General features: G+C 41.4%; 2 protein-coding genes across 6 annotated transcripts; both read right to left on the bottom strand.

Moving 5' to 3' along the window:
• Window positions 1-360: 360 nt before the first annotated feature.
• LOC147151923 (sodium/potassium/calcium exchanger 3-like) lies at window positions 361-16835 on the bottom strand. Of its 3 annotated transcripts, none has more exons than XM_086023683.1 (17): window positions 16337-16835; window positions 16044-16148; window positions 13253-13329; window positions 13087-13161; window positions 12878-12962; window positions 10304-10407; window positions 10144-10218; window positions 9372-9397; window positions 9215-9268; window positions 8987-9123; window positions 7599-7768; window positions 5317-5581; window positions 5046-5212; window positions 3555-3669; window positions 3209-3321; window positions 1094-1159; window positions 361-968 (listed from the first exon to the last, which is right to left on the bottom strand). In XM_086023683.1, exons 1-17 carry the CDS (start codon window positions 16443-16445, stop codon window positions 858-860), a joined length of 1854 nt encoding a protein of 617 aa, XP_085879809.1. In that variant the 5' UTR covers window positions 16446-16835; the 3' UTR covers window positions 361-857. The 3 variants fall into 3 exon arrangements, with proteins under 3 accessions (XP_085879809.1, XP_085879810.1, XP_085879811.1); XM_086023684.1 differs by having other exon boundaries at window positions 7680-7768; XM_086023685.1 differs by lacking the exons at window positions 16044-16148; window positions 16337-16835 and adding an exon at window positions 14776-14972.
• Window positions 16836-18682: 1847 nt separating this feature from the next.
• On the bottom strand, window positions 18683-24165 carry LOC147151922 (uncharacterized). 3 transcript variants are annotated; one of them, XM_086024180.1, is made up of 11 exons: window positions 23410-24165; window positions 22778-22942; window positions 22225-22336; window positions 22028-22078; window positions 21831-21908; window positions 21660-21716; window positions 21456-21515; window positions 20210-20274; window positions 19514-19649; window positions 19344-19402; window positions 18683-19256 (listed from the first exon to the last, which is right to left on the bottom strand). In XM_086024180.1, exons 2-11 carry the CDS (start codon window positions 22858-22860, stop codon window positions 19058-19060), a joined length of 900 nt encoding a protein of 299 aa, XP_085880306.1. In that variant the 5' UTR covers window positions 22861-22942; window positions 23410-24165; the 3' UTR covers window positions 18683-19057. The 3 variants fall into 3 exon arrangements, with proteins under 3 accessions (XP_085880306.1, XP_085880307.1, XP_085880308.1); XM_086024181.1 differs by lacking the exon at window positions 23410-24165 and adding an exon at window positions 23129-23246; XM_086024182.1 differs by lacking the exons at window positions 22778-22942; window positions 23410-24165 and adding an exon at window positions 22565-22741.
• Between the last annotated feature and the right edge of the window lie 145 nt (window positions 24166-24310).

Genomic DNA, 24310 nt, shown 5'->3' with positions numbered 1-24310 from the left:
ATTTGGACGTCCCAGCCCTTTCCTGCTTGCTGGGGACTGAAGAGCTCTCCTTGGTTGATTGGCTGAGTCAGCTACAGGTAAAAAGACACATTGGGGTTCAGCTAAGGTTTGTTTTCATTTAACTTACTTAAACTACTATTAATTGCATATTAGACTACTCATGAAAAATTAGGGGTTTTAGGTGAAATTTCAGTAAACCGAATATCCTTTGACTTTTGTGAATATAACAATTCATGATATCAAGTCCTTGCAAGTAATGAGGACTCACTACCAATACTGGATTTTTTTAACATCACCCAAACTACTACATTCCATTCCATCTTGCAAATGAAATTAGCAGCCGTTAAAAGAGTGCAAAAATAATTTTCACATGCTGCAGCATTTTAATTTACCGGACAACAACACAGCCAAGTACAGACTCCTGGCACAGACATTCAGAAACATTCAAATAAGTTTTTGTCTTTTTCCAAGCACAAAAAGTCTGTTTGTGCACCAAGCCAACATACGACTTAGTGCAATCTGTAGCGCGTGATCAGCCATTTACAACTACCACACAACAAAGGTATGAGAAAACTATGCAAAAAAAATGTAAACAAGAAGCAACGACATGCTATGTAATCTCAAAAGGTGTGGCAGTGACTGAACATGTTTGCAAAGTACAGCAGGTAGAATAGAAATCTTTTTTTTTTTTTTTTTTAAATGTCTGGATGGTGTGTAGAAGTGGCGGTACAAAACCATGTAAAATACTTTATCAAAAGGGAGCTCTTAATGTGAGGCGTGAAATTCATTCCAGTGACAAAAGCCTGTTTGTGTGTGTGTGTGTGTGTGTGTGTGTGTGTGTGTTTGTGTCCCCTAGTCTACAGCCTCTCAAAGCTGATGGAGCAAAAGAGGAAAATGGCGTAGAGCAGCATGAGCCAGAGGCCCAGCCTGCGGTCCAACTTCCAGTGGTTCAGATGGACGCACAGGACCTGAAGCAGGGAGAGAAAAACATTTGGTCATTTCCTGTCATTCACATTTGCTATCAGTCATATAAATTCCAAAATGATGAAGAAACTGGTTATGAATCAAACATTTGTGAGTCAGATATGCTTACAGTGAGTGTAACTGAGGCCAAGAGCAGGATAACGGAATAGACCAGGCCCCTGCTGTTGATTGTCACCTAAAGAAACAAAAGTCTTGGGTCAGTAAAATCCAGTGGAAAAACTTGCGAGTCAATGGCTATCATTTCGAGTAACTAGTAACCTAACGCATTACAACATCTAATATAGTACCGTACTCTGATTGAGGTTACCAGAGCTGGGCAGTCTGTCCCTGGGTCGGACCCTCCCATTTTTGGGGCGGGGTGGTAGCTGACAAATTTTTAAAAAGGGCTGGACTAAGCATGGCCGGAAGTGGATTTTAGTCCGACCTACTAATGGGCCCTCATGCGTGTGGCCTTGTTCTCGAGGCGGCCAAATTTCATCTCAGCCTACTCCGAGAAAGGCTTCTTTTTAGGCTTCTTTCTACTTCCGCAACGGCGAGAGCGACAACTGTCGCATTGATTCATGTGACCGACGCATTGTGCCGTTGGCGACAGGTCTGCGACACATGCCACGCACACATCAGGAATTGTTGCTGCTCTTATCGGTCCATTATGTCACATGTTGCGATGACATACGGTTTCCCACACGGAGGAGAGAATGCACCACGCAACTCGTTGCTGCTGCAAAGCAAACTAGTTTGGCAGCGGCGTATGTGTAAAAAGAAGCTACTAACCCACGTTCCCCCTTAGCCGCCACCTTCCAGATCCTTTTCGCAATAAAATGAAATGCATCGTCTAGTCATCTCAATCCCTTTATGGTTGTAGCAGGCACGATATCCATTATTGCCACTGTCTTTTTGAAGCAACGCTTTTGTTTTGAAGGCCGGGAAGTGTGAAGGAGGGGAAGTGTGGAAAATAAATAAGTAACTTGTTGACTGCGACTTCATGCTGTCTGTTGGACCCAAATAATTATACAATACGACAAAACCAACCCCGGGGCTCGCAATGCAAGTAAGCACACGCAGTCGGGTAAGTACTACTGGCGCATTTGAAGCGTGTCCAGAGCGGGTTCGAATTGTAAATTAGCCAGCTAATGATCTTTGAAAAGCCTCTGTCGTTAGCATCTCTCCCGCGGCGACGTCAATCTCGGACGCTTTTTTTGGAGGGGGTCGGGGGGCGGAATGGGGCGGGGGCAGACAATGTTTATGAATATGGCCGGAGGATCTCGGCCGGAAGGGTACCCAGGCCAAGGGCGGAGGGTCGCGGCCGGACCGGCAAAAAAAGAGTCAAGTGCCCAGCTCTGGAAGTTACTAATCTTAAACATAGATGAAGCAAATTTGGCACAACTGTAGATTATTCAGCAAAACCAACAGACAGCTGCCACTAAGCTGCAGAAACGAGAAACCAGTCATTGATCAAACCAAATTCAGCCTGGTAGTTAGTTAACCCATTAAGGCCTGGGGCACCTGGCTAAACATCTCTCTAAAGCCTCTAAGGTCGACTTTGGAATCACCCTCTAAAAACGAAAATTCAACACCTACAAAAGAATGAATCTCAGCCCCTGTAGCAGAAACATCGTTCCAAAAGAATTTGAGACCTCAGACATGTGGCTTTCACACCGGCCTGAGTTTATTCTTATTTACTGTTTCTATCAAAAATGTAAAAATAAAGTGACAGTGCAAGAGAATTACTGTTTTTGATTAAAAAAAATCGAGTGGTAATTAATTGCCATCCACTATTCTGTTACAAAGCCGTCGATAGCGTCATTGTCCACAAACATATCTTAACCATATAACATGTCCAACTGGTTGCACTCGTAGGTTCACTAGTCTTATTGCGTAGCTGCCGCGATCGTCGGTGTCCGCCATTACAGCTGGAAAAAAAATATACATATACCCTGGGGACATGCATTTAAAAAAAAAGAATTGGACTTTATTCCACGTGGAGCTCTAAACACAAGCCTGTATTACGCTAAAGTTTTTGGCTCCTACTTCTGGAAGATGGCAATATCATGAATGTACGCAGTAGCCTACTTTGCAACATGCCCTAGTTATGAATGTATTTCTGGTGTCTTGACATTTTTTTTCCTGCAGTGCAATGCTGAGCAATAATCACACTTCACAGAGTATCCCCCACGTACAAATATTCCTTTACGCTCCATTAGCGTGCGGTAACGTAGAAGCTTACCACTGAGCCATAGCTGACAATGAGGGTCCTCAGAGCCCAGGGGAAGCCCAAGCCGAGCAGCACATCAAAGATATTACTGCCAATGGAGTTGGACACGGCCATGTCGCCCAAGCCTGCAGGAAAACGCCACAGTAGGAACAGTCAAATCCATCGTTTCGGATGGCCACAGACGAGGCTTATAAGGCAAGGCGGTCGAAGGAAGGAGAAAACACACAATTCAAGTAACGGATAAGGGACGAGACCTCATTTTGAGTTTGCGGAGGAAACGTAAACATTGCACCAACAGGAGCTTGTAGAAAGTACGTATGTTTGTTGTTGGATTGAAAAATCCCGGTGGTACACACACCTCGTCGGGCGACAATGAGGCTGGCCATGCAGTCGGGTACGCTGGTGCCGGCCGCCAGGAAGGTAATACCCATGATGACGTCCGGAATTCCAAGTGTGTAGCTGATGATGGTCACCTGGACGGAGAGGAAAATACAACCGAGTCGCTGAGAACTGGAATGAGCTGACTCCATTTTTGGATCTTTTGAAGGCACTGGCGTGGACGTTTGGATTGGTCAACTGGAATCCAACCGTTTACTGCCGCGACAAATATTTTCATCAAGCATGTTTCTCAACAGGTAAACGCGCAAAAGGGTCTCGCCCGGCTTGCCTGTGAAATTCGAGGTTGAACGTAACTGTAATGACAAACAGACGCCAGTAGATGTCAGCGTTTAATCACTTTGGATTTGAGATCAGATCAGCTTTTGAGTTGAAGTTAAAGATCAGAGAGGGAATCTCAGCCTGTCACGTCGATTATGGCAGAGAAACGCCAACGCGGTGGAAGTTGGACAAATTTAGTGTGTGTCACGACGCCAGCACGGAATAAAGCAACAATCGAGCCAGGCAGTTAGTCAGTGTCGCTCGCGGCGCGCTTCCTAATTCCAGAGGTGGCAAATCCAGGTCCAGAAAGTAAAAACCCTGTCGCAGTTTGGCTGAGGCCACAGGTGCTTCTACACAACCGGCAGGTGAATGAGCTCAGTTGAGAAGAAGTACCTGTGAAGTGCCAAACTGTGGCATGCTTTTTACTTCCTAGGCCTGGATTTACCACCTCTGCTTAATTTCGCATGTGTAAAGATTCTTTTGCCATCAAAAGCACATTCTCGGTCTTGTTTTTGGTGTTTTATAATGTGAGTTTTCACAAAAGGAAAAAAAAAATATTTGTGTCATAGTCACTGTTCTGCTTGACATGGTTCTTTGCACAAGGAATCTTGTTTTTTCCGCTTTTTGTTCCGAAAAGCAATGTTTTTGGCTGAACTCAAAATTGCTAAAAGAACGGAAAATGGGAAGAAAAAACAATTTCCTGGCCAAGAGGTTTATGTTCATATTGTCGACCACAATATTCTGTGGGTCTTGAAAGATGAGTCCAAATGCTCCCAAACGGCTGGCAATGTGGGCGGAGCCACGGGTGGTGGGCCCACCCAGATTGACAGACCGCCCACCCAGTGGGATTCATGAAAAAAAGATATACTTTTAAATGGTTGGTAAATTATTATTGAAGTATTTTTGAATTAGTGTTTCGTTGTGTTTTTTATTGTATTGAATATTAAAAATGGCATAATTGCGGTTGTCTAAGGAATATCCGAACTTCATGTCATTCTGTTTGTGGTTTTATTTGAATATGCGATGTGTCGGTACAGGAGGATTTTGCTCAGTGAGGGAAATATTCAGGCCCACCCTGATTTTTCCAAGCCCGCCCATTAGCCACCTTCCGGCTCCGCCCCTGGCACCTCCGCTTTGAAAATGATATCGGCCGCTGTAGTTGCAGTTGTGTGTACGTGTGTGTGTTTCGTACCATCCAGACCATGAGGTAGGAGAAGAGGGCGATCCAGAGTGTGGAGGCCAGGAAGGTGAGCAGGTACCAGCGCTCCCACTGTGGAAGCTTGCAGTCGGGCACCGTGCAGTGAAGCAAGAGGCTCACCGGCCAGGAGAGCAGCCACTTCACACGCACACACCGGCCATCTGGCAATGCAGTCACACACACACAATCATAATGACAGATTCAATCATTTCCATCACAGACGAAGATGTGTTGGAGTCAACAAACAAAGCCATCAAGTGCCCACCTGGAATGATGAAGGGTTTGAAAGGAGCGTTCTCATCCTCTTCCCCCTCCCGCTCTTCCTCCTCCTCTTCCTCTTTGGCCTGAGCTGCGCCTCCGACCTCCCGCCCGCTCTCCTTTCCCGCCCTTCTCCCGGCGTCCAAAGGCTGAGCGTCGGCCTCGGCGACCGACCCGTTCTCTCTCCCCCACGAGCCGCCGGCAGCGCAAGCGTCGTCCGCTGCGGCGCCGCCGTCTTTGGCCCCCACCTGAGCTCGGATCAGTCTCTGCCGCTGTGGGAAAGAACGTGGAACGCCCCAGCGGCGGTGGCGTTGTAGGGGTTAGTTCATGGCGGGGGAAACGTGAGCCGGTAGAGGAGCGGAGATGAGCCACGTGCGCGCACGTCATCACAATCTACTGCGAATGAAATATGGGAAAAGGCCAGGATACATGCAAGGGAGCAGAGAAAAGGATCATCCCCGGAAATTTGGAGAAACGAGTGACCTGACTTTTGTTTTGTTTTTTTCCGTCGTGCGGTTGATTTGAGATACGAGTGCTCTATGTTGGCAAGTCCAACTCGCTTCACAAAAAGCAATTCTTCAAGATGAGGCTTCAAGCTCTTTTAATGCCACTTCCAATTAGTTTATTGTCGGTCAAAACAAAACAAAAAATTATACGTTGGGCATTTACAAAAGCCACACAAGTTTGCCTTCCGATAGCTTCCTGCTAGCACACAATACAAAATGCCGTAACATATAAGTAACATATAAGTTTTACTTCTTAAACATTGAACACATGTGCATCAACACATATACTTTGTAGAAAGACAATGTAAAGATACTCAAAGGGATATTTTCTTTATCCTCTGCAAACAAATGACTGATATTACTGCATTTTAATGAGTCACTTAAAGTAGTTGTGAAACTTGGTTCGCGTTTGCAGGGCATCGGTGACCAAGTCGCACACACCACAATCAGTCAATATTCATGATGCACAAACCATTCAATACTTTACATTCTATTTAATCATGTAATCAATATATTTTATAAAGTAGGCTACAATACCATCGCGTGCTATTATCTTCTTATCGTATCAAAAAACACAATGCAAAAATTTTTTTTTTGGGAGGATCGGGGGGGGGCTGAAATTGTTTAACGGCATTGCCTATTCACTTCAAAGGGGTAAGGTGATTTGGGAAACAAGTGTTTTGAGTTACAATCATGGCCGAGGAAGAGATTATATTTGTATCTCAAGGCACAACCGCATTTTGTTTAATTGCACTTTCTGTCTAGTTTTCGAATGTTGGATATGATATCCTCAGTGCCAACTACATTATTAGTGCCTCATCAGATGTAGCATTTAGTCTTCTTTCTTTCCATCGTGTATTTTATACAAAGGTGGCCACTGCGTCAGTACTGGCGGAAGGTCCATCAGCCCGTCCGTCACTGACGGACGCCTGTTTGCTTCTTTTACGGGAACCTACCATGTAGACACACTGATAGATAGTGCACTCCATTTATTATTTGAATCACATTGGATTCATCCGTTGGGACAATGACATGTCATTTTTCGGGGGGTACTGACGGACTGACGATAGACGGACTGGCGGATCGGTGAAATTTACTGATGGAAACGCGGTTAAAATAACATGACTGACTGACGATTACAGTTTGGTTCGGCTTGAAAAGATGAGAGGGTGACGATGACGAACGGGTGCCCGGGCCACTGATGGATGACGAATGATGGACTGGCAAAATTGTGTAAACTTCCCACCTCTGATTTTATATGTAATACAGAGTAGTGATTTATTTGTATGATTAAATGTGTACTGTATTTATAAAGTTGATTCACTACCCCAGTTTAGTGTAGTTTTTGGGTGTTTCTGTTTGATTTCCATTCTTGCAAGGCTCTTAAGACTCTTGGCCTGGCATACGGTGTTCCCCCAACATCGTCTATAGGGCAGTTATAATTGAGCTCTCTGAATTCTGCCTTGCAACAAACTTGTGAAGCGCCCAAGAAAACAAAAAATATCATACCATTTGGCGTGTTCATACATTTATAAGGTATCAGGGTGTACCCCGACCGACTGCCCAAAGCTAGCTGGGATAGGCTCCAGTACGCCAATGACCCTCATGAGGATAAGCGGCTCGGATAATGGATGGATGGATGGATGGATGGATGGATAAACCCGTACCAGTTGATCAAGGCCGATGGTTGCTCACCGACGCGTATCTGTTTCAAATGGTTCACAAGCATACTCAGAGCCCGAGCGCAAGGAGTTAGTAAAAGGGTGCAAGCCATGCGGTGTACCTCGTTGATGACCGTGCGTCCCGCCATTCGCAGGCGGGTGTAGGGGGGGAAATGCGAGGTGATGAGAAGGCGGAGGCTTGCCTCTGAGAAGGTGAGCTGGTGCGGATGCAGGTTGAGCAGCTCATCCACCATCATCACCGCCGAGTCCTGACCGACCACGGCGCACGAGTCTGATCAAGGTGTCGACCGGACGCAGAGGAAGAAAATCAGTTAAAGGGATGAACTTGATTGGGATGAACATTGGCAGGTATGTAAAATAAAAATGATGACAGCAATACCCCGCTCCCCCAAAAAAACTCAGTAGGGATTAATACGTTTTTTAAATTATATTCAGCACATCTTAATGACCATTTTTTTATGAGCATGGCCTGCTTTTCTTCATCCGAGCCCGGCTACATCCGTGAAGGAAGGAGGCAAGCATCGTAATATTGTTTACCGGCTTACTGCTTTGTCGGATTCCGATGTCACCTCGTGTCTGAAAATGGTGACCAATAATCACCAAAATTCATATGCACAGCTCCACTCATGTCCACTTCAACGTGTTAAAACATAGAAGCGATCGACACAATATTTGGGATTTTATTGACGGCCAGCCATTAGCCCCCCCACAGCTAACAAGCTAAAACCGCTGCAGTTGTCAGGGCAGCAATTACCATTCGGCCATGCCTGAAAAATCGGACCGATCGTCACCAAAATTCATATGCGCATTCCTACTCTTGTCCACTTCAACCTGTAAAAACATAAAGACGATCAGCGTGGTCGCCCCACTTTCGGATAGGCGGTGGGGGGCGTACCCCCTGGAGGTGGACTAGGAAAAAAAGTAAGTCAAGCTAACCCTCATACTGAAGATCTTAATATAATATATAATGACCTTATGCATTTTGCATTAGAGATTTATTGCATGTAAAATGTTAATTTCCTCACTCCCTTAATCCTTGTGATATTTGCAGAGACTGAAGTGGGCATAAGTAGAGATGTTCACATAAATTTTGGTGCCGATGGATCGCCGTTTTTGGAAATGATTAGCTATGTATGTACAACGATTTTGAATGGACAAATGATTTGATTAAGATACCATAACATTTGATGAACCTAGAAGTCTGTGGTATCTCTATCGGCGATACAGGCTCCACTTGTTATCAATCGATACCAAAATTTCGGGTATCGCACAGCTCTACCATGTACCTGATTTTCAAAATAAAACTTCTTTCACAGTCTGATGATCCATGAAATATTTTTTGTTCAGTCTCTGGCGCGGCCCAGTAGTAAATGTCCCACGGGCCGGTAACCTGTGATCCAGTTCTATTTCAGTTTGATAAACCTTCCATGGGGGCAGCCTCAATTGTGTCACTGGATGAGCTGATATGCTTGCAAACAGGCGCGAGTACCTGACTTCAGCGGCACGATGTCGGCATCACAGTCGCCAGCGTTCCCCACCGCCGTTGCACGTCGCAGACCGCTCAAACACGGCTGACCTGCCTTGCTGCAGTACCTCTCTACCAGGCTACACAGGTGGCTATTGAACCTACACGCACACACGCGCGCACACACACTGCTTTAGATGTCATGGCAGCTTCATATAAAAAAAAAAAGGATATTAATGAGATGAGACTCACTTCATAATGATGATGTATATTCCATACATGGAGATCAGTATTATGGTCTCCCACCTGCAGATGCGCATGCATACATACACACACAAACATTTAGAAACACTCACATTAGCATGTGGGAATCATGTGATATAATGTAATAATTGATCTCATCTCCTACCATTGCACTTTTTCATCATAGATCACCTGCAAGTTCACAAGAAAATACAAGAATAAAAAGTCGATGATGGTTTCCTCACACCACGGAATCAACTGTAAATATCTGAATTATATTATCTAGGTCAGGGGTCGGCAACCCGCGGCTCTTTCAGCCTTATGTTGCGGCTCTGCGTGGTTTGAGAAAATAATTTATAAGCGGCCGGCGTGCTCGGAAAGCCCAGCGACACCAAAACTGCACAATATCTGAACAAAGTATATTGTATTTGCTTTTCTTCGTTGGGTTTATTTGTAGTTGTAAATTGTAAGATTATTGTGACCTCGAAATATTAGTATAAAATGATATGGCCACTGTCGGCCGAGAATCTCGGGGAGTCCAAATATGGTCAAATTTTTATCACAAATCGATTCTAATGGTCCGTCCCTACTTCATCTGTAATGTTTATGCTAATTTTAAAGCAGCGAAAATAGAAAATCTTCAACTAAAGCACGATTTCATGCGTACTCCGTCTGCTGATTGCGGCCTTTTTTTTTTTTTTAGACAATAAGTGAAAATCGTAAGGTTCGCTGGATTACGTTGGCTTGTTTAATATGGATCGATGAGATGCTTCGTTGCAAAAAGACGTGTGTCGTGACGCTTCCAGTGCTTTCTTTTCCGTGGAAATGGGGTCGAAATGGCTCTTTGAGTGTGAAAGGTCGCCGACCCCTGGTCTAGGTGAACAAGTACGCTGTTAAGATGAAAACATGAACTGAGGTTTCTGAGCAGTGTTTCTCACCACGATGAGCATAATGATGGACAAGATGTAGAAGGCAGCATCGCGAAACAAAGGCCACCAGCTCAGGCAGATTGGCTGAAGAGAGAAAACCCAAACATCGGACATTTCTTTCTCCGATTCAACAAATGTGACCTTATTTGTGTGCGCGTGTGTTTAAGACCTGTCCTGCGAAGATGCCACAGATACCAATGATGACCAGGATGTTAAAGACTGCCGAACCCACAATTGTGCCCACACCTACATCCCCTTTTGTGATAAACACTCCTGAAAACACATTGAAAGAGATTCAGTCAATATTTTCCAAATGAAAGTAGCATGATGTGAATGTCTTATTGTTCACCTTGTCCTTTCCTTCATATATGTGTTAGCATTCAATTGAACTGAAGGTATAGTTACAAATGCAGTCGTACTACTGTCTGTCTGCAGCTTGACAATGTTACATAAAGTCACTTAAGCGCTTTTACAACTCGTGCCAGAGAACCGGAGGTCACAATTTACTATCGGAAAAGAGACAAATTTGTCATGTTATTAACAAATAACTTTGGGAACACAAGAGATTCTCCTTGACAAAAATCAAAATTGCTATCTCAAAAAGTGTTCTCTTGTGTGAAATAAGTGTGGCGGTGACGCATTACTGAACTCCTTATCTGGTATTTATTTCCACCGCTAGCAGAACTCCCCGGATCAGTTGTGATGTTGGGGATATGGAAAGGCAGACAGAATGTGTGGAAAAACGCTCCATTATTTTTACTGCTTGAATCGAATCAGACCAGTTCTGGGCACCAACCACAAAGCAAGAAATGACCCCACTCTTTACTCCAATGTAAAAAATCTGTAATCTTCTTCCATCAAACAGTGCCTAAAAGCAATGTTTGTCTTTGTGCACTCTTGACCCCCATCGTCCACGTTAGTCAAATCTCGGACTGCATTTTTATTGTTTTTATGTGACCGTTTTGAAACCCAGGTCAGTCTCGCGTCTTTTTTCTCACATTTCAATCTGTGATGGAACGGTTTCCTCATTCTTCCATTTGTTCTGTTTTTTTACAATGTGTGCGTGTGTGTCTGTGTGTGTGTTGTCTATGCGTGCGTAAAGTACCTTTCCATCATGGTTTGCTTTGCAAATCAAGCTTGTATTTCTACTTGCACTACTTGTCTGTAAAGTATGAAAATGAAGTTGAGAAAACATTTGCATTATATAATTTCTCCTTCGCTCACCCTGTAGATGGAATGTGTCAAGTTGGACTGGATCAAACCTTACAATAAACACATACAAACACAGTGTGTGTGTGTGTGTGTGTGTGCGTGTGTATGGGTATATTTATATACTAATAAGTATTCAATTCAACTGTTAAGCAGTCACTCAACTAGGCGCAGTTAGGCAGCGGATCAACGTCTTTGTTACTCGGCTGTTGGCGAAGATGATGACAGCTTAGCTTAGTGCTAGCTAGGACGATGCTAGTACAACACAACGGGATGGAATTAGGCTCTGCTGTTGGCCAGAGAATAGCGAGGGATGCTGAACGTTACAGTAAGTTACTTCAAACTAAAAAAACAAAACCATTCTTTAGGATGACACGCCGCAGCGTTAACATGTTCAATAAATATGAGGCCTTGGACAAAATATGGTGTTGATAAAGTGCTATATAAGTGCGCTACATTTACCATTACGATCAAATTGGTTCAGATTGGATTTGGCAAAAGTTTACTAACCCATTTGAGTTGATTCGGGACTCGTTCGTTAATGTAAAAATGAAAAGCGAAGGCGGATTTTGAGTGTGAGTCCGAGCTCTAATAGAAAACCAGTTAAAGATGCTTGTTTTGGCATCTTTTCATCATGTTTTCCAGAGATGGGTATTCCGTCCGAGGGATGGAACGGTCCCGGATGGACGCCCATATTGTGGACGGATGGACGGAGGATGAGAATTTTTTTTTAAAAAGGATAGACTAAGCAAGGACGCAAATGGGTTTTCATCCGTCCCTCTATTCGTCCCTAACTAGGTCAAGTACCGGCTGATGTGCTGTGTTGGGTTCTTTTAAAAAGAAAGACCACTGTTCTCTTCTGCGGTACCACAGAGCAACCATGACAAAGCGTGCACAACACTGTGCAGTGCTTTTTTTCATGTGCGTTCCCTCCCTGCAGTATTGTTCTCACAGGCATAGTCTGCCCTCTAATGGACACCCATTTCAGTGACAAGGAAAAAGGTGCAGAGCAATTTTGTTTTGTTAACTAACTGTTAACATTGAGTACAAACCTTACCCATTTGCATGCAAAGTATAGTCCTTGTCTGGGACATCTTGAGACTATAAATATCTATCAAAACCTGATGGGTCAAGCCAGCTCTGCCATACACTACGACCCGGAAGTGGAAGACGTTTGTTCGCCTCCTAAAATAACATCACGTTATTTTGCTATAATTATTTTTATTGCAAAATGCAATAAAAACTGAAAACATTTTGCATTGAATTGCAAAGGTTTTGCAATAAAACGCAATAGTATTGCGTTATTATGCAATCTTAAATATTCTTGCGATGTCCCTTAGCTTGCTCCGGTTCGCATCATCAACACCACATCATGACGGTCTTGTGCTGGCAGCTAAATGCTACCTTGGTTAAACAGTGGACGAGCATCAGTCCCAGCCGGGCGAAGATTCTGATGATTGCTCGCAATTTGCTGATAGAGTATGACTTTGTCAACTCCAGAGTGAGTAATAGATTAAATGAGTTCAGCACTGACCAATCAAAGAGGTGAAGAGCTCAGGGGCAGAGCTTCCAGCGGCCATGAAGGTTGCCCCAGCCACATCCTGGCTGAGTTGCAGGTTCTACAGGACGGCAAAGGAGGTCAATTAAGGGCGGAATGTTTTGATGTCCTACTTTTCCTTGGAAAATGAAGGAACAAAGTCCGTTTCGATTTGGAAAAACATCACAATAGAAATCCCCTCACACCTCTGAGACTTTTTCCAGTGATGGAACGAAGTAAACATCACACACAATGGCTAGCGCGTGAAACATGTAGATAGCCTGCAAAGATCAGACAGTTCCTCATGTGATTTTTGAAAAAACGTCAAGAGATTCTTCAGAGATTTTTCATCTGGGCTTGAGGCTTACTCACACAGATCACATGAAGGACGACTGCTCCCTGTCGCCGCTGCTCCACAGTAAAAATGTCTTCAGGAAACTCGCTGATGGCTGAACAAGGGACGACGACAACAACAAACAGTGGACTATTAACTAAAGCATGAATAACTCAGTTATTCAGGTTTTTAACATCGGACAGAAAATCGGAAAATTCTAGTTATAACCCATTTTTTTGCTGCAACTTTCTCACCATTTCCTTTTGTGTCATTCCTTTTGCAAGCCATTTTAGAAGCATCACAACTGTACAAGGAAGGATTTAACAAAACCTCTTTGCGGAACCTTCAGTCAGTGTATGACTAAGCCATTTTACTTGCATCCCAAATTAGTTTTCTCCCTTTTTTTTGTCCCTTGTGACCCTCCACTATCAGATCTGCCATCTTTTAGACTTTTCTCAATTATGTTGTTCACTTCGAAAAGTCACTATTAGCTTAACTTCTCGTTTTGGATGTCATTACCGCAAAGCTCGGGCAGTAAACTCAAGTGTGATGGATGTGATGTTGGATAAAGGAACCACTGTGTGCTCAAACTTTGTTGAAAGATAAATGTCTTGAGTTACAAGCAGTAACGAGTTACATTTACTTCGTTACGTTTACTTGAGTAAGTTTTGGGAAATGTTGTACTTCTAGGAGTAGTTTTAAATCACTATACTTTTTACTTTTACTTGACTAGATTTGTGAAGAAGAAACTGTACTCTTACTCCGCTACATTAGTCTACATTGAACCCGTTACTTAAATCCCCTTCGCGTACGTACGCGTCGCTCTCTCTCTCCCTCTCTAGCCGTACGGCAGTCTCGTCACGTGATCATATTCAACTTCAGCTGCGGGAAAGAGTTGTTTTCGGATGAAACGGATCGAAAATGTCTGCATCTGCAGCCTGTGAGAGACTTTTCAGTCATGCTGGACTCTTGTTTACTGCTAAACGATCACAGCTTCACTGCAAGAACCTTGAGAGCCAACTACTGTTAAAGCTTAATAGACATCACTGAGTGAAATGTTTGTTTCGCATGTTTTGTCACATACATACAGACTGAAACACACGCACACACACACCCACACAGTTTATACGAGTTCATGGGCTACCTTGTTCTGCCTGTGAAGGCTGTTAAAAAAAAAAAAATGAAATGTTGTGCTATTTGTGCTTATTTCTTTTATTTATACTATTATTATTTTATTGTTTATTAAAGTACTTGAATTTACCTTAAGATTATTTTAAGATATTCTTTAATTAAATGTTATTGGTTTTATTGATTGGATGGACTTTAATTTGCCTGAAGAAGATTATTTTGTATTTTCGTCTGATTTTTAAGTGTTTTAAAAAAAAATAAAAAATGAGACGTTCCTACAGTTACTGAGTACTTGAGTAGTTTTTTCACCAAGTACTTTTTTACTTTTACTCAAGTAATTATTCGGATGACGACTTTTTACTTCTACTTGAGTCATGTTATTCTGAAGTAACAGTACTTTTACTTGAGTACATTTTTTGGCTACTCTACCCACCTCTGGTTACAAGTCCAGTATATTCCTCAATGATCACCTTGCTCAGCTCATCTGAGGACCTATCTCAAAATTGGCCCTACTACAGGAGAATATGTTTAATAAGTGATGAGACAGCTACTGATGAAGAGGGGCAGTAATCAGCAGGTCATTACAGCAGGTCACTGGTGCTTTGATTCACACAGACTCCAACCAGACGCGCATCCTTCAGTTTCTTAGCAACCATAGCCCTCAAAGGCTACGTACAGTATGTGATGTGCAGTTTAGGCCCATGATTCTTGTGGTACTCAGCACTCTGCGTTGGGCACATGATTTCTCAAGACACAGTGCGCACAGTGAGGTATTATTAAAAAAAAATATTTGGGCGGGACTTATTCATTCAGTGCTCTGAATATCAAAACACAGATATTAATCCATAGGCAGTGATTACAAATTCATGCTCGTGTTGCTATTGTTCAGAGACAATAATTCTGAAGGTGGTGTACCGTGCACGAGCTCTCTCTAGTGGTACGCAAAAGAATCACGAAATAGAAATAACATTTACGACTTTTAAAAAATTAATTACAATGCAACATATTAAAATGACGCTTGTAGCGGTTTGCGCACAGACTGTCCGTAACTATTTAATCCAGTATAGTACATTTTTTACTTTTCAAGTACGGCACAATCGCTTTAAGTACAGTTCAATTGCATTTCACTTAAGTAGTACAATGCATTTGATCTTGAGGAACTGTTTGTTTTTAAACATTTAAGTATGGTGCTCATTTAATGTATGCATTATATCGTTGCGGTCCTGTGAAAAACACATATGTCTAGTTTGGGATTTTTTTTTTGCGTAACTACAATGTCTGTAACACAGAAGCACCATTCATGGAAAAATAAGAAAAATGGAAAAAAAATGGATATAAGTGTTTTTCAATGGACAGCAACAATATTTTAAGTGAAACATCGTTTCAATGCCGTTTTCCCCACCTGAATTTTATCACAATATTAATGTCCCCATTGGGCATAATGTTACAACGGCTTATAACAATAAATCTGTTTTTTAGAAATAAAACCTCTGGATCATCTTTGATGAACACTTACGCCTACTGCTGTATTTTAATGTTCATCATTATTGTAGTGCTATTCGAGAGACAACGTTTTTTTTTTTTTGAGGTAGTACTTGGTGTAAAACGTTTGAGAACCGCTGTCCTAAGAGCTAATGATGGAAAAATGCCCCTCTCATCATCTCATGTAGCCAATTCATAACAGAGGAGAGAACATCTTACCAGATTTAGACAAAGTGTCAGAGGATTGATTGTTGTCATCTTTCTGTATGATGACCTCCTTTTTGGATAAGAAGATATCAACATCCCCAGAGTGTCTATAGGAGTCTGCAAAGAGTGAAAGCTATATAGTAAAAACACATTTATGTAACACTGCGAGTATTTTCTGACTGATCAAAATGTTGATTGCTGAAGGCATGCATTAATGAAGAAATCTTCAGGTTTCAAACACATTTACTGAAGAATATTTGAATCAGTACAGGAAATTGTCAAATTTATTATTTTTCAGTAAGCACCTGTAACATCATTCAGATGCAACACCCAGGCAGCTGCGAGCAGACCGAGTCCACTGACGCAGAGCCGGGGGAGAAGAAGCGTCTGCCTCGGTCTGCTCGGCGCCTTCATCCCGCCCGCCGAGACCACTCGCCGGTCTCTACTGCTCTGAGAACATGTCGCCGTTCTTTCACACTTCTCGTGGCCACTCCCCTGCGCGTAGAAAATCAGCCAAAAACACAGCCTGTAGCTATAGATTTAAGGATATCGTCTTTCTTGATTTTCTTTTCCCCTCCAACGGGTAAGGAGTCAGGAGGCTCGGCCCGTCAGCAGCATCTCAGCATCCGAGCCAGATGGAAGGAGTCCGGGTCAACCCGCCCTGTCGAAACGTCAACCAGCTCGTACACGAAAACGTCGAGGAGTCTTAATATCCTCATATCTCACGTCACAACAACATCTGATTGTACGCTTGTGTTCGAGGAGGGGAGACCGGAAAGGAGGCGGTTTGGTGGAGCGATTGCGCGCCCCGCCACCAGGGGACGTCCTTTGACTTGTGCGTAGATGACGACATGCTGTTTCAGTTAGGAGCTGCGGGTGAATTAACAAGATCAATTCAGGAATTGAAAAAACACACACAAAAAGCACGCTACTCAATGTCATATAACTGTCATTGAGCCTGTCATAGTGAGCCATTCTACCGAATTGGTTGAAATTGCTGTCCCACAATGAAAATCAAATTTTGAAAAACAATGAAGTGTTCAGACCTTGCATATTTAGTAATATCTTGTTATGATCTATTTTACCACAAGGCATTAATTGAGATACTATTAAACTGAATTAATAAAAAGTCATCTTTTATATCTCACTTCCCATTGGGAGGTGGCTGTCCCAATCTCTAACTACTGAATTTCAATTCATGGGAAAAAAATGTAGAACATTTTTGCCAATTTAAAAGATACTTTAATTTAATAGACCATTTTGGTTGCTTTTAAATGCATCGTGAAAGATTTACATTGATTTTGTAGATTTTTTCAAATGAGAAGTTTTTAAGTAAAAAAAAAACTGTCCCAACTTTTCATGTCACTACCGAAACACAAAGAGTATTTGTCTGTAGGCCAGGGCTTGGTTTTAGCCACATCCCCAGAAATGTCACTAGTAAGAGACATTATCTTCATATTCATCACTGGGCACATGGCGAGTAATTAGTTAGCGGCATTATTAAGTTATGTGCCCTAAAAAGTCTGAAAATCAGCATGTGGTTTTGAGGACGTCACTACCAAATACCTCATTTCTGCAATAAAATGAGCACTTTTAATGCTAAATGTAGCGTTTTCTATCTCTGTACACATGCTCAAAACTGTCTGTGGCAGCCATATTGTGCCTAGCATTGTTGAGTATTGTCAACAACTATCACAAAACGTCACTACCGAAATGGGCACTACTGATACGTTTCAGTAGTGACATAATGGTTTCGGTAGGGACAATATGAAGTTTATTTTTGAATAAAGTAAGTTTTACATAATATAATACATAGAAACATATGTCATGCATAGATCTTTCTGATTTAAACAAGATTCTATTTCATATTCTATCTTAATTTGAGGGAAAAATCAATCTGAAACAGTCACTACTGAAACATAGAGATCGGTTTCGGTTGTGACATAATGGTTTTGGTAGTGACAATATGATGTTTATTTTTGAAAAGTTTTAAATAATATAATACATAGTATTGTATATGTCATACATAGATCTTTATGATTCTAACAATATTCTATTTCACATTTTATCTTAATTTGAAGGGAAAAACACCAAAATGCCAAAAAGCCTAGCAGAGACAGAGTACAGGCAAAGGGTTACAATGACCCAGTGAAATCCAAAGAATATTTAATAAAGGAAAGAGAAAGAAATAAGAGATGGAAGGAAGAAGGTAAGCTGAAGTCTACCAATGAATTATCCAGCAGAGGGCAAAGGAATGTCAGAAGGGCATGGAGGAAAAGACAAGAGCACCAGATGTCTCTCAAAAAACAGAGAGAGAGGGAACATACATGCAGGGAAATGTATGTTACAAAAATGTTTGTCATTCCAATAAATTTTTCATTTGGAAGGTGAAACCACAGTTTTTCAATTTCCAGGTTACGCATGGTGGGTGGGTGTGTCAGAATTCTGGATGGGGGAATCGGCGTACATGATGGGCAAACCAGGCACTTTAAAAAAAATGTTTAAAAGACTTCAGCGTGAACCGGAGAGTATGACCATAAGTGGTTCTGGGTCCCGACTCACGACACAGCAGTTATGAATCACTGATTCAGACAGTACATCCCAGTGAACATCATTTTCCCCTTGCTTTCCAATAGACAGGTGGATGGGAACACAATTTCAAGAGAGTAGTTTATTATATAGATGGGGGTGGTAAATTAAAGTTTCATCAACTTGTTGACATTTTTATAAATTCAAAGAAACAGAAGCATTTCACCAATGCGGTACCACAGTAACAAACAAATGAGACCATGTTGCAAATAATTATTTCCGAGTCAAAAAAAATCTGCATCGCATCCTGGTGTGATACAACAAGTCTGATTGAAATCAAGCAAAATAAATAAATTAATACATCTGCAACTTGCCTGTATTTTTCAACCCCTAAAATAAAAAAATACCGGTAAATAATTTTTTTTATAAATACTAAAATCCCACAGAAAATTTAGTATAACTAAAAAATAAATACACAACAAAACGAATTGCTTGCATCAGACAGGAGGTAAGGTTCCATAGTGCACACTAAAGTAGGGTTGCAACATCCGGTGCACACTCCTCCATAGGTTGTGGACCGGAAGAAAGTCTAAATAGCTTGCATGAATCCCTGCAGCCAGAATGATCAAAATGGTGAGAATGGCCATGCAGACCACAAACACCTTCTGGGTGGACGTTTCCTTGACTTGTGTGCACCTACAGGGGGGAGGTAATGATGGTTGCCAGCCAATCGGTGGAGAAATTAATTGGGAATAGAATGCATAACATGATAAGGGAACATACCTGTTTGTATGCTGGGACGGGACGGGAGGTCTGTTTGGTTCCACAGTGTCAGTTTCCTCCTGTATACAAAACTCAGTGTATACCACTGCGCGCCTAAATTACTTTCATAAGTCAAATCAGACCATCTCTAATATTGTGCTCTGCTAATTCATGTGAGAATGTCTTCATACTTGACTAGAATCCGTGGAGGGTGCCATCATGCTTTTCATTTCATCTTGGGTGGCTAGGAGCTTGACTTCCTCTGCGAAAGACATCCCGGGAATGTGCGATGCCTTCTTTTTCTCCATCAAGTCACTGAGAGTAGCTCTGGAAAGCAGCGACAACAACAAATCAAAAACTGCACCAGTATGACTCAGTTAAAGTGCTTCCTGAAAACAAAGTGGTGCCGTGAGATATGATCTTAACTTGGTCCGTTACACACACGTAACTCAAAACAGTCATATCTCAAATCATCCTTCCCCATTGAAAAGAATTGAAATGCCATTATTTGTTGCAGCCTGCACCCAAAAAACAGCGTAAAATACCACTCCATGATATTGTACTGCATAAAAACATATATATACACAAACACAATTAAATTAAAAGGACAGAATTGAACACTCACCACATTTTTTTGGCTTTAATTCAATGGGCATTGTGATGCTCCTTCTGCTCCTTGCCCGCCTGGGGGCAGTATAATTCAAACATACCAATATAAGTACACTGAGAAAGTCACAACTCCTCAGTAAGCTGCAGTAATAGTTGTCATTCTTTCACAAATTTTGCTTCAAGTCAAATCCCAAAATTGTCTGAACGATATCTCGAAAAAACCCTAAAGTCGGGTCAGTCATATCGCAAGGCACCACTGTATTTGGAGATTTACTTACAGCGAGGCCTCATCCTCTCTGTCCTCTAAGTGACTCCTCAGCTCCTGGTTTGCCAGCCTGAGAACCTCAAGAACACACAAGTCAAACGTCTCAGCTCTAACCGTTAACACCTTGCTTTGGTCACAAGGAAACACAGGTGAGATGCATTTGTTTTTCATGGACCAGCAGTCTTATATAGAAAGTTTCTTGAATAAACTGTGATTGTGTTTTGGTAGCTATTCTCCCATGTTTTGAAGGGGTAATACACAGCATCTGTACATTACAGCAATTTTAACAAATCAAAAGCTGATTTGCCACAAGATGTAAAGTATAGACACTTACTGTATGTATGCCTGTGATAATATTACATCAAATTATCACTCAATGAGCAAAAATGGACAGTTGAACAGAAATGGACAATTTTGTTTGTGGAATATGAGTTAAGAAGCAAAAGCCACCCGTTTTTAGCCATCTCAGGGGGCGGCCGTTTTGTCACTTGCTGACTGAAAATGACATCACAGTTGCTCAGTGCTCAGGTAATACCCAATCACTGCTCATGAATGAGTATGAATGCTAAAATAATGATTTTGCCTCGATTTTGTCACCATTGTACTTACTCAAAAATCCGGGCTTGTTCAATTGAATACAAAGCTGATATATTTGCAGGGAGCCACAACTTACTGTTTTGGATGAATGGCAACGGTTGGATACACAGGTTGATTGCACCTTTTGCAATCCAATGGAAGATCATTTGATTTTTCTGCCTGTCACTATAGATATACAATGCTGTAGAGACATATTTCTGGTGAATTTTTTTTTTTCTCCAAAAATACACACTCAATAAAAGTATTAATAATAATAATAATAATAATAATGATGATGATGATGATGCTGTGAACATACTTTAAGTGATCATTCTTTCACTTTTAACCTAACCTTAACCGGCGGACTAGCTAGGCCGTACAAACTGCCTAAAAAAATGTGGATTTATCAAACAGCCATTCCAGCCTTTTACAGTACAAGCAGGTGAAAGAGGACATTGTGAAGCAGATGAAAGACATCTGATTTTACTCTGCCAACTACAGATAGTACAGTATGTGGTTGTATGTAAATATATTATCCGTAAAAATTTGATATTGTGACAGGTCTACTTATGCTGATTATTATTCATTCATCCAACATGCCAATAATGTGGTCAGAAATTGTCTGTTTTTCTCAAATGTGGCAAATACATCAACAGATGACAAACAAATCAGACCGTCCTCACCTTGATGATATTGGAATACTCCTCTACTATTTCCTCCGCTTGCTGTACTTGCAACTTACTCTACCACAGACAAATACATGTTATATTATGATGCCAACTGTAGTGAAAATAGCAGACTGTGCTCGTGGAAACGGATAAACTTACTTTAAACATGGAAACATAAAATTACTTTATGATGGGAATTTTGTATCTGTCCTTCCATACCTGTTGAATGACCTCATCCCTTTGATGCAGTTCTCTCTGAGCATCTTCTGTTCTAAACTGACACACACAAACCATGCAGTATCAATGACAGTCTTCTTCAACTGTTCGAAAGACGAACATAGACAGAGATAATGGTACTGTGCATGGTGAAATCATTCAGCTAGACTTTACCTCAATGTTTTTTAGGGCAACGCTGAACTTGTTCAAGCTCATGGTGTCCTGCTCTCGTTGCTTCTGGAGCTTCTGAACCTGACAAACGTTAACATGTAAACAATGTATAGAGGGTTAATACTGCTTACTGATTTTTTTCCAAGTTGCCTTATACAGCAAGCAGTGATGAATACAGATAAAGAGAAGAGTTGTCAGACCTCCGCAATCAGTTTCTTATTCCGTTCCTTCATCACATCGCATTCCTTCTCCTGCAGACATGAAAACAACAAAAAGGGCCAATCAGAATATGGGCAGAATTCAAAGTCAAATTCAACTCCTGATGCTAAAAGCAGGCATGCATTTGCAAATGCGGCATAGGCAGCATCAACACACAATTACGCACGTTGTAACCTACCAGAACTTGTAGCTTCATTTCAGTGGACTGGTTTACGTCAAGGTCATCCCCCAGTGGTAACCTGCAAGGCTGTGCTTCCACATGCTGACCCTCTATGACAATCTGTCCCAACCTATATAGAATAATACAGATACCTGCATGTATTTAAGACAGAAAAAAAACTAACTGAAATACAATACATTTCTAAGTTCTGAAGGTATTAATTTAACTACCGTATGTTTATGAATGTGGTCATAGGTGGCAATGATGAAACTGTTTTAAAATCTACTCTATGATTAAGTATTTGCAAGGGCTCTCAGTAAAATAGTCTACATTAGGTACCACGTTAAACAACACTTACAGTAGCCCTCCAAGCACCACCATCATTAAAAGTCAGTAGCGTATTAGGCCGAAGTGGGTGGCAAAGTTGCTAACTGGTTAGCACATCCGCCTCAGAAGTTCAAAGGCCGCCGGCCTTTCTGTGTGGAGTTTGCATGTTCTCCTCATACCTCCAAAAACCCTGGCCTGCCAGTATGGAGAACACCATTTGCTCTGAATACTAAAATATAATTACGCTTTCACTTGTCTTCCAAATGCTTCATTTCCTGAATGCAGCAAGGTCATCTCATCATCTGCTTCATTGAGCAAGTGACTCATTTCAGCGTTTAGAAGCTTCAGCTGACTCTGACTGTGATCAAGCTCATGCAGCAATTTTCTCCAGCATCTCCCCTTCAATGTACTGCACACACAAACACATATACAAAGTAAATCTGCACAGTGATAACATTATTACTAGAGTTTAAAAAAAAAAAATCCTATGTACATCTTAAATCACCAACATATTTATCCGACACATGCATTAAATTTTCTTCAATGAAAAATAAATTAGAAGTGAAAATAACATACAACATATATAATAACTTACACGTTATTATTTCTAATAATGAAACTAATTTGTGATTAAATAAAGATAGTGCTCATTGTGAAAGCTATTTCGAGAGCAGCAAATGACACGGTAGTAGCAAAACAACCGTATGTATCTTAGCTTAGCATACTATAGCTAGCCTTCAAACTAGCGAGCACTCGCAGTTGTATTAAAATTGGTTTACCCTCGTATGAAAACAATTGGCTAATTCATAAAAAACTGTCACGAAATGAATTTGGTTCGAACCAAATGTTAACATCCTCCGTGTGACCGACACTTACCATACTTTTCTAGCTTGTTTTATTCATTTCTGATGGTTTGCTGCGGACGGGCGCGATGTTTCCTTTTAGGGTTCATCAATCAAGTACCGCTTGTATTCTTAAGAAAAAATACCACGTAATAAGTACCTTCGCGCTGTAAAGCCGTTGTGACACAAAAATCAACATATTGTGAGTGTCTTGCTAATTTTTACAAGTATTTCGTATTTAAATTGACAACGTCCAAACAAAAATACATTTTTGTTTGGACGTTATTCCCTATCAGCAGCAGTATTGGATCGCTTCAATTCACGACCACTGATGGACCTCAGAAACAATTTTATGACAACTAAATTTTAAAATATAAAACACTGCAGACAACGACAGTAAAATGAAATAATTTAGATACTATTTATTTCAGCAACTAAATGAAATGTTTTAACACAACGTAGGGAATACTTGATAATTGAGAAAAAATGTTTGGCTGTAAAACAAGTGATTGTCAGAAGACACAATAACCACTTTACCACTGAGGGGAAAAATAGAAAAGTGCAATTAAAAGGGGATTTAATAAGGCAACCGGTGCAGTAGGAGCTGATGGATCGCTGATTAGTCATTGGTGCCACAGGCTTGCACTCATCATTCTCTGGCAACACAAGTCATGCAATATGAATTAATTTGTTAGGGGTGCTTCACAAGTGACACCCTTGGTCTGATTTTCCCCAACTGTATGTTCTCTAAATGACTTACTACAAAAGCAGTGACTGTTTTAGGGTGGTGGTGTTTCACTGATTGTACACTTGATACCCTAACTGCATACATGGGATTTATTTTTGGCAGGTTAACAGCTACTACCATTAGTCCTAAGTGATGATGACAAAGAGTGTTTGAGGGTGGTGGCAACAGTCATAAAACCATAACGTAC

Source organism: Filicampus tigris, chromosome 2, assembly GCF_054856515.1.
Source record: "Filicampus tigris isolate MCC_2025a chromosome 2, RoL_Ftig_1.0, whole genome shotgun sequence".
NCBI classification, from domain to species: Eukaryota; Metazoa; Chordata; class Actinopteri; order Syngnathiformes; family Syngnathidae; genus Filicampus; species Filicampus tigris.
The sequence above is the reverse complement of the archived record's forward strand: the minus strand, read 5'-3'. Positions and strand labels throughout refer to the sequence as shown.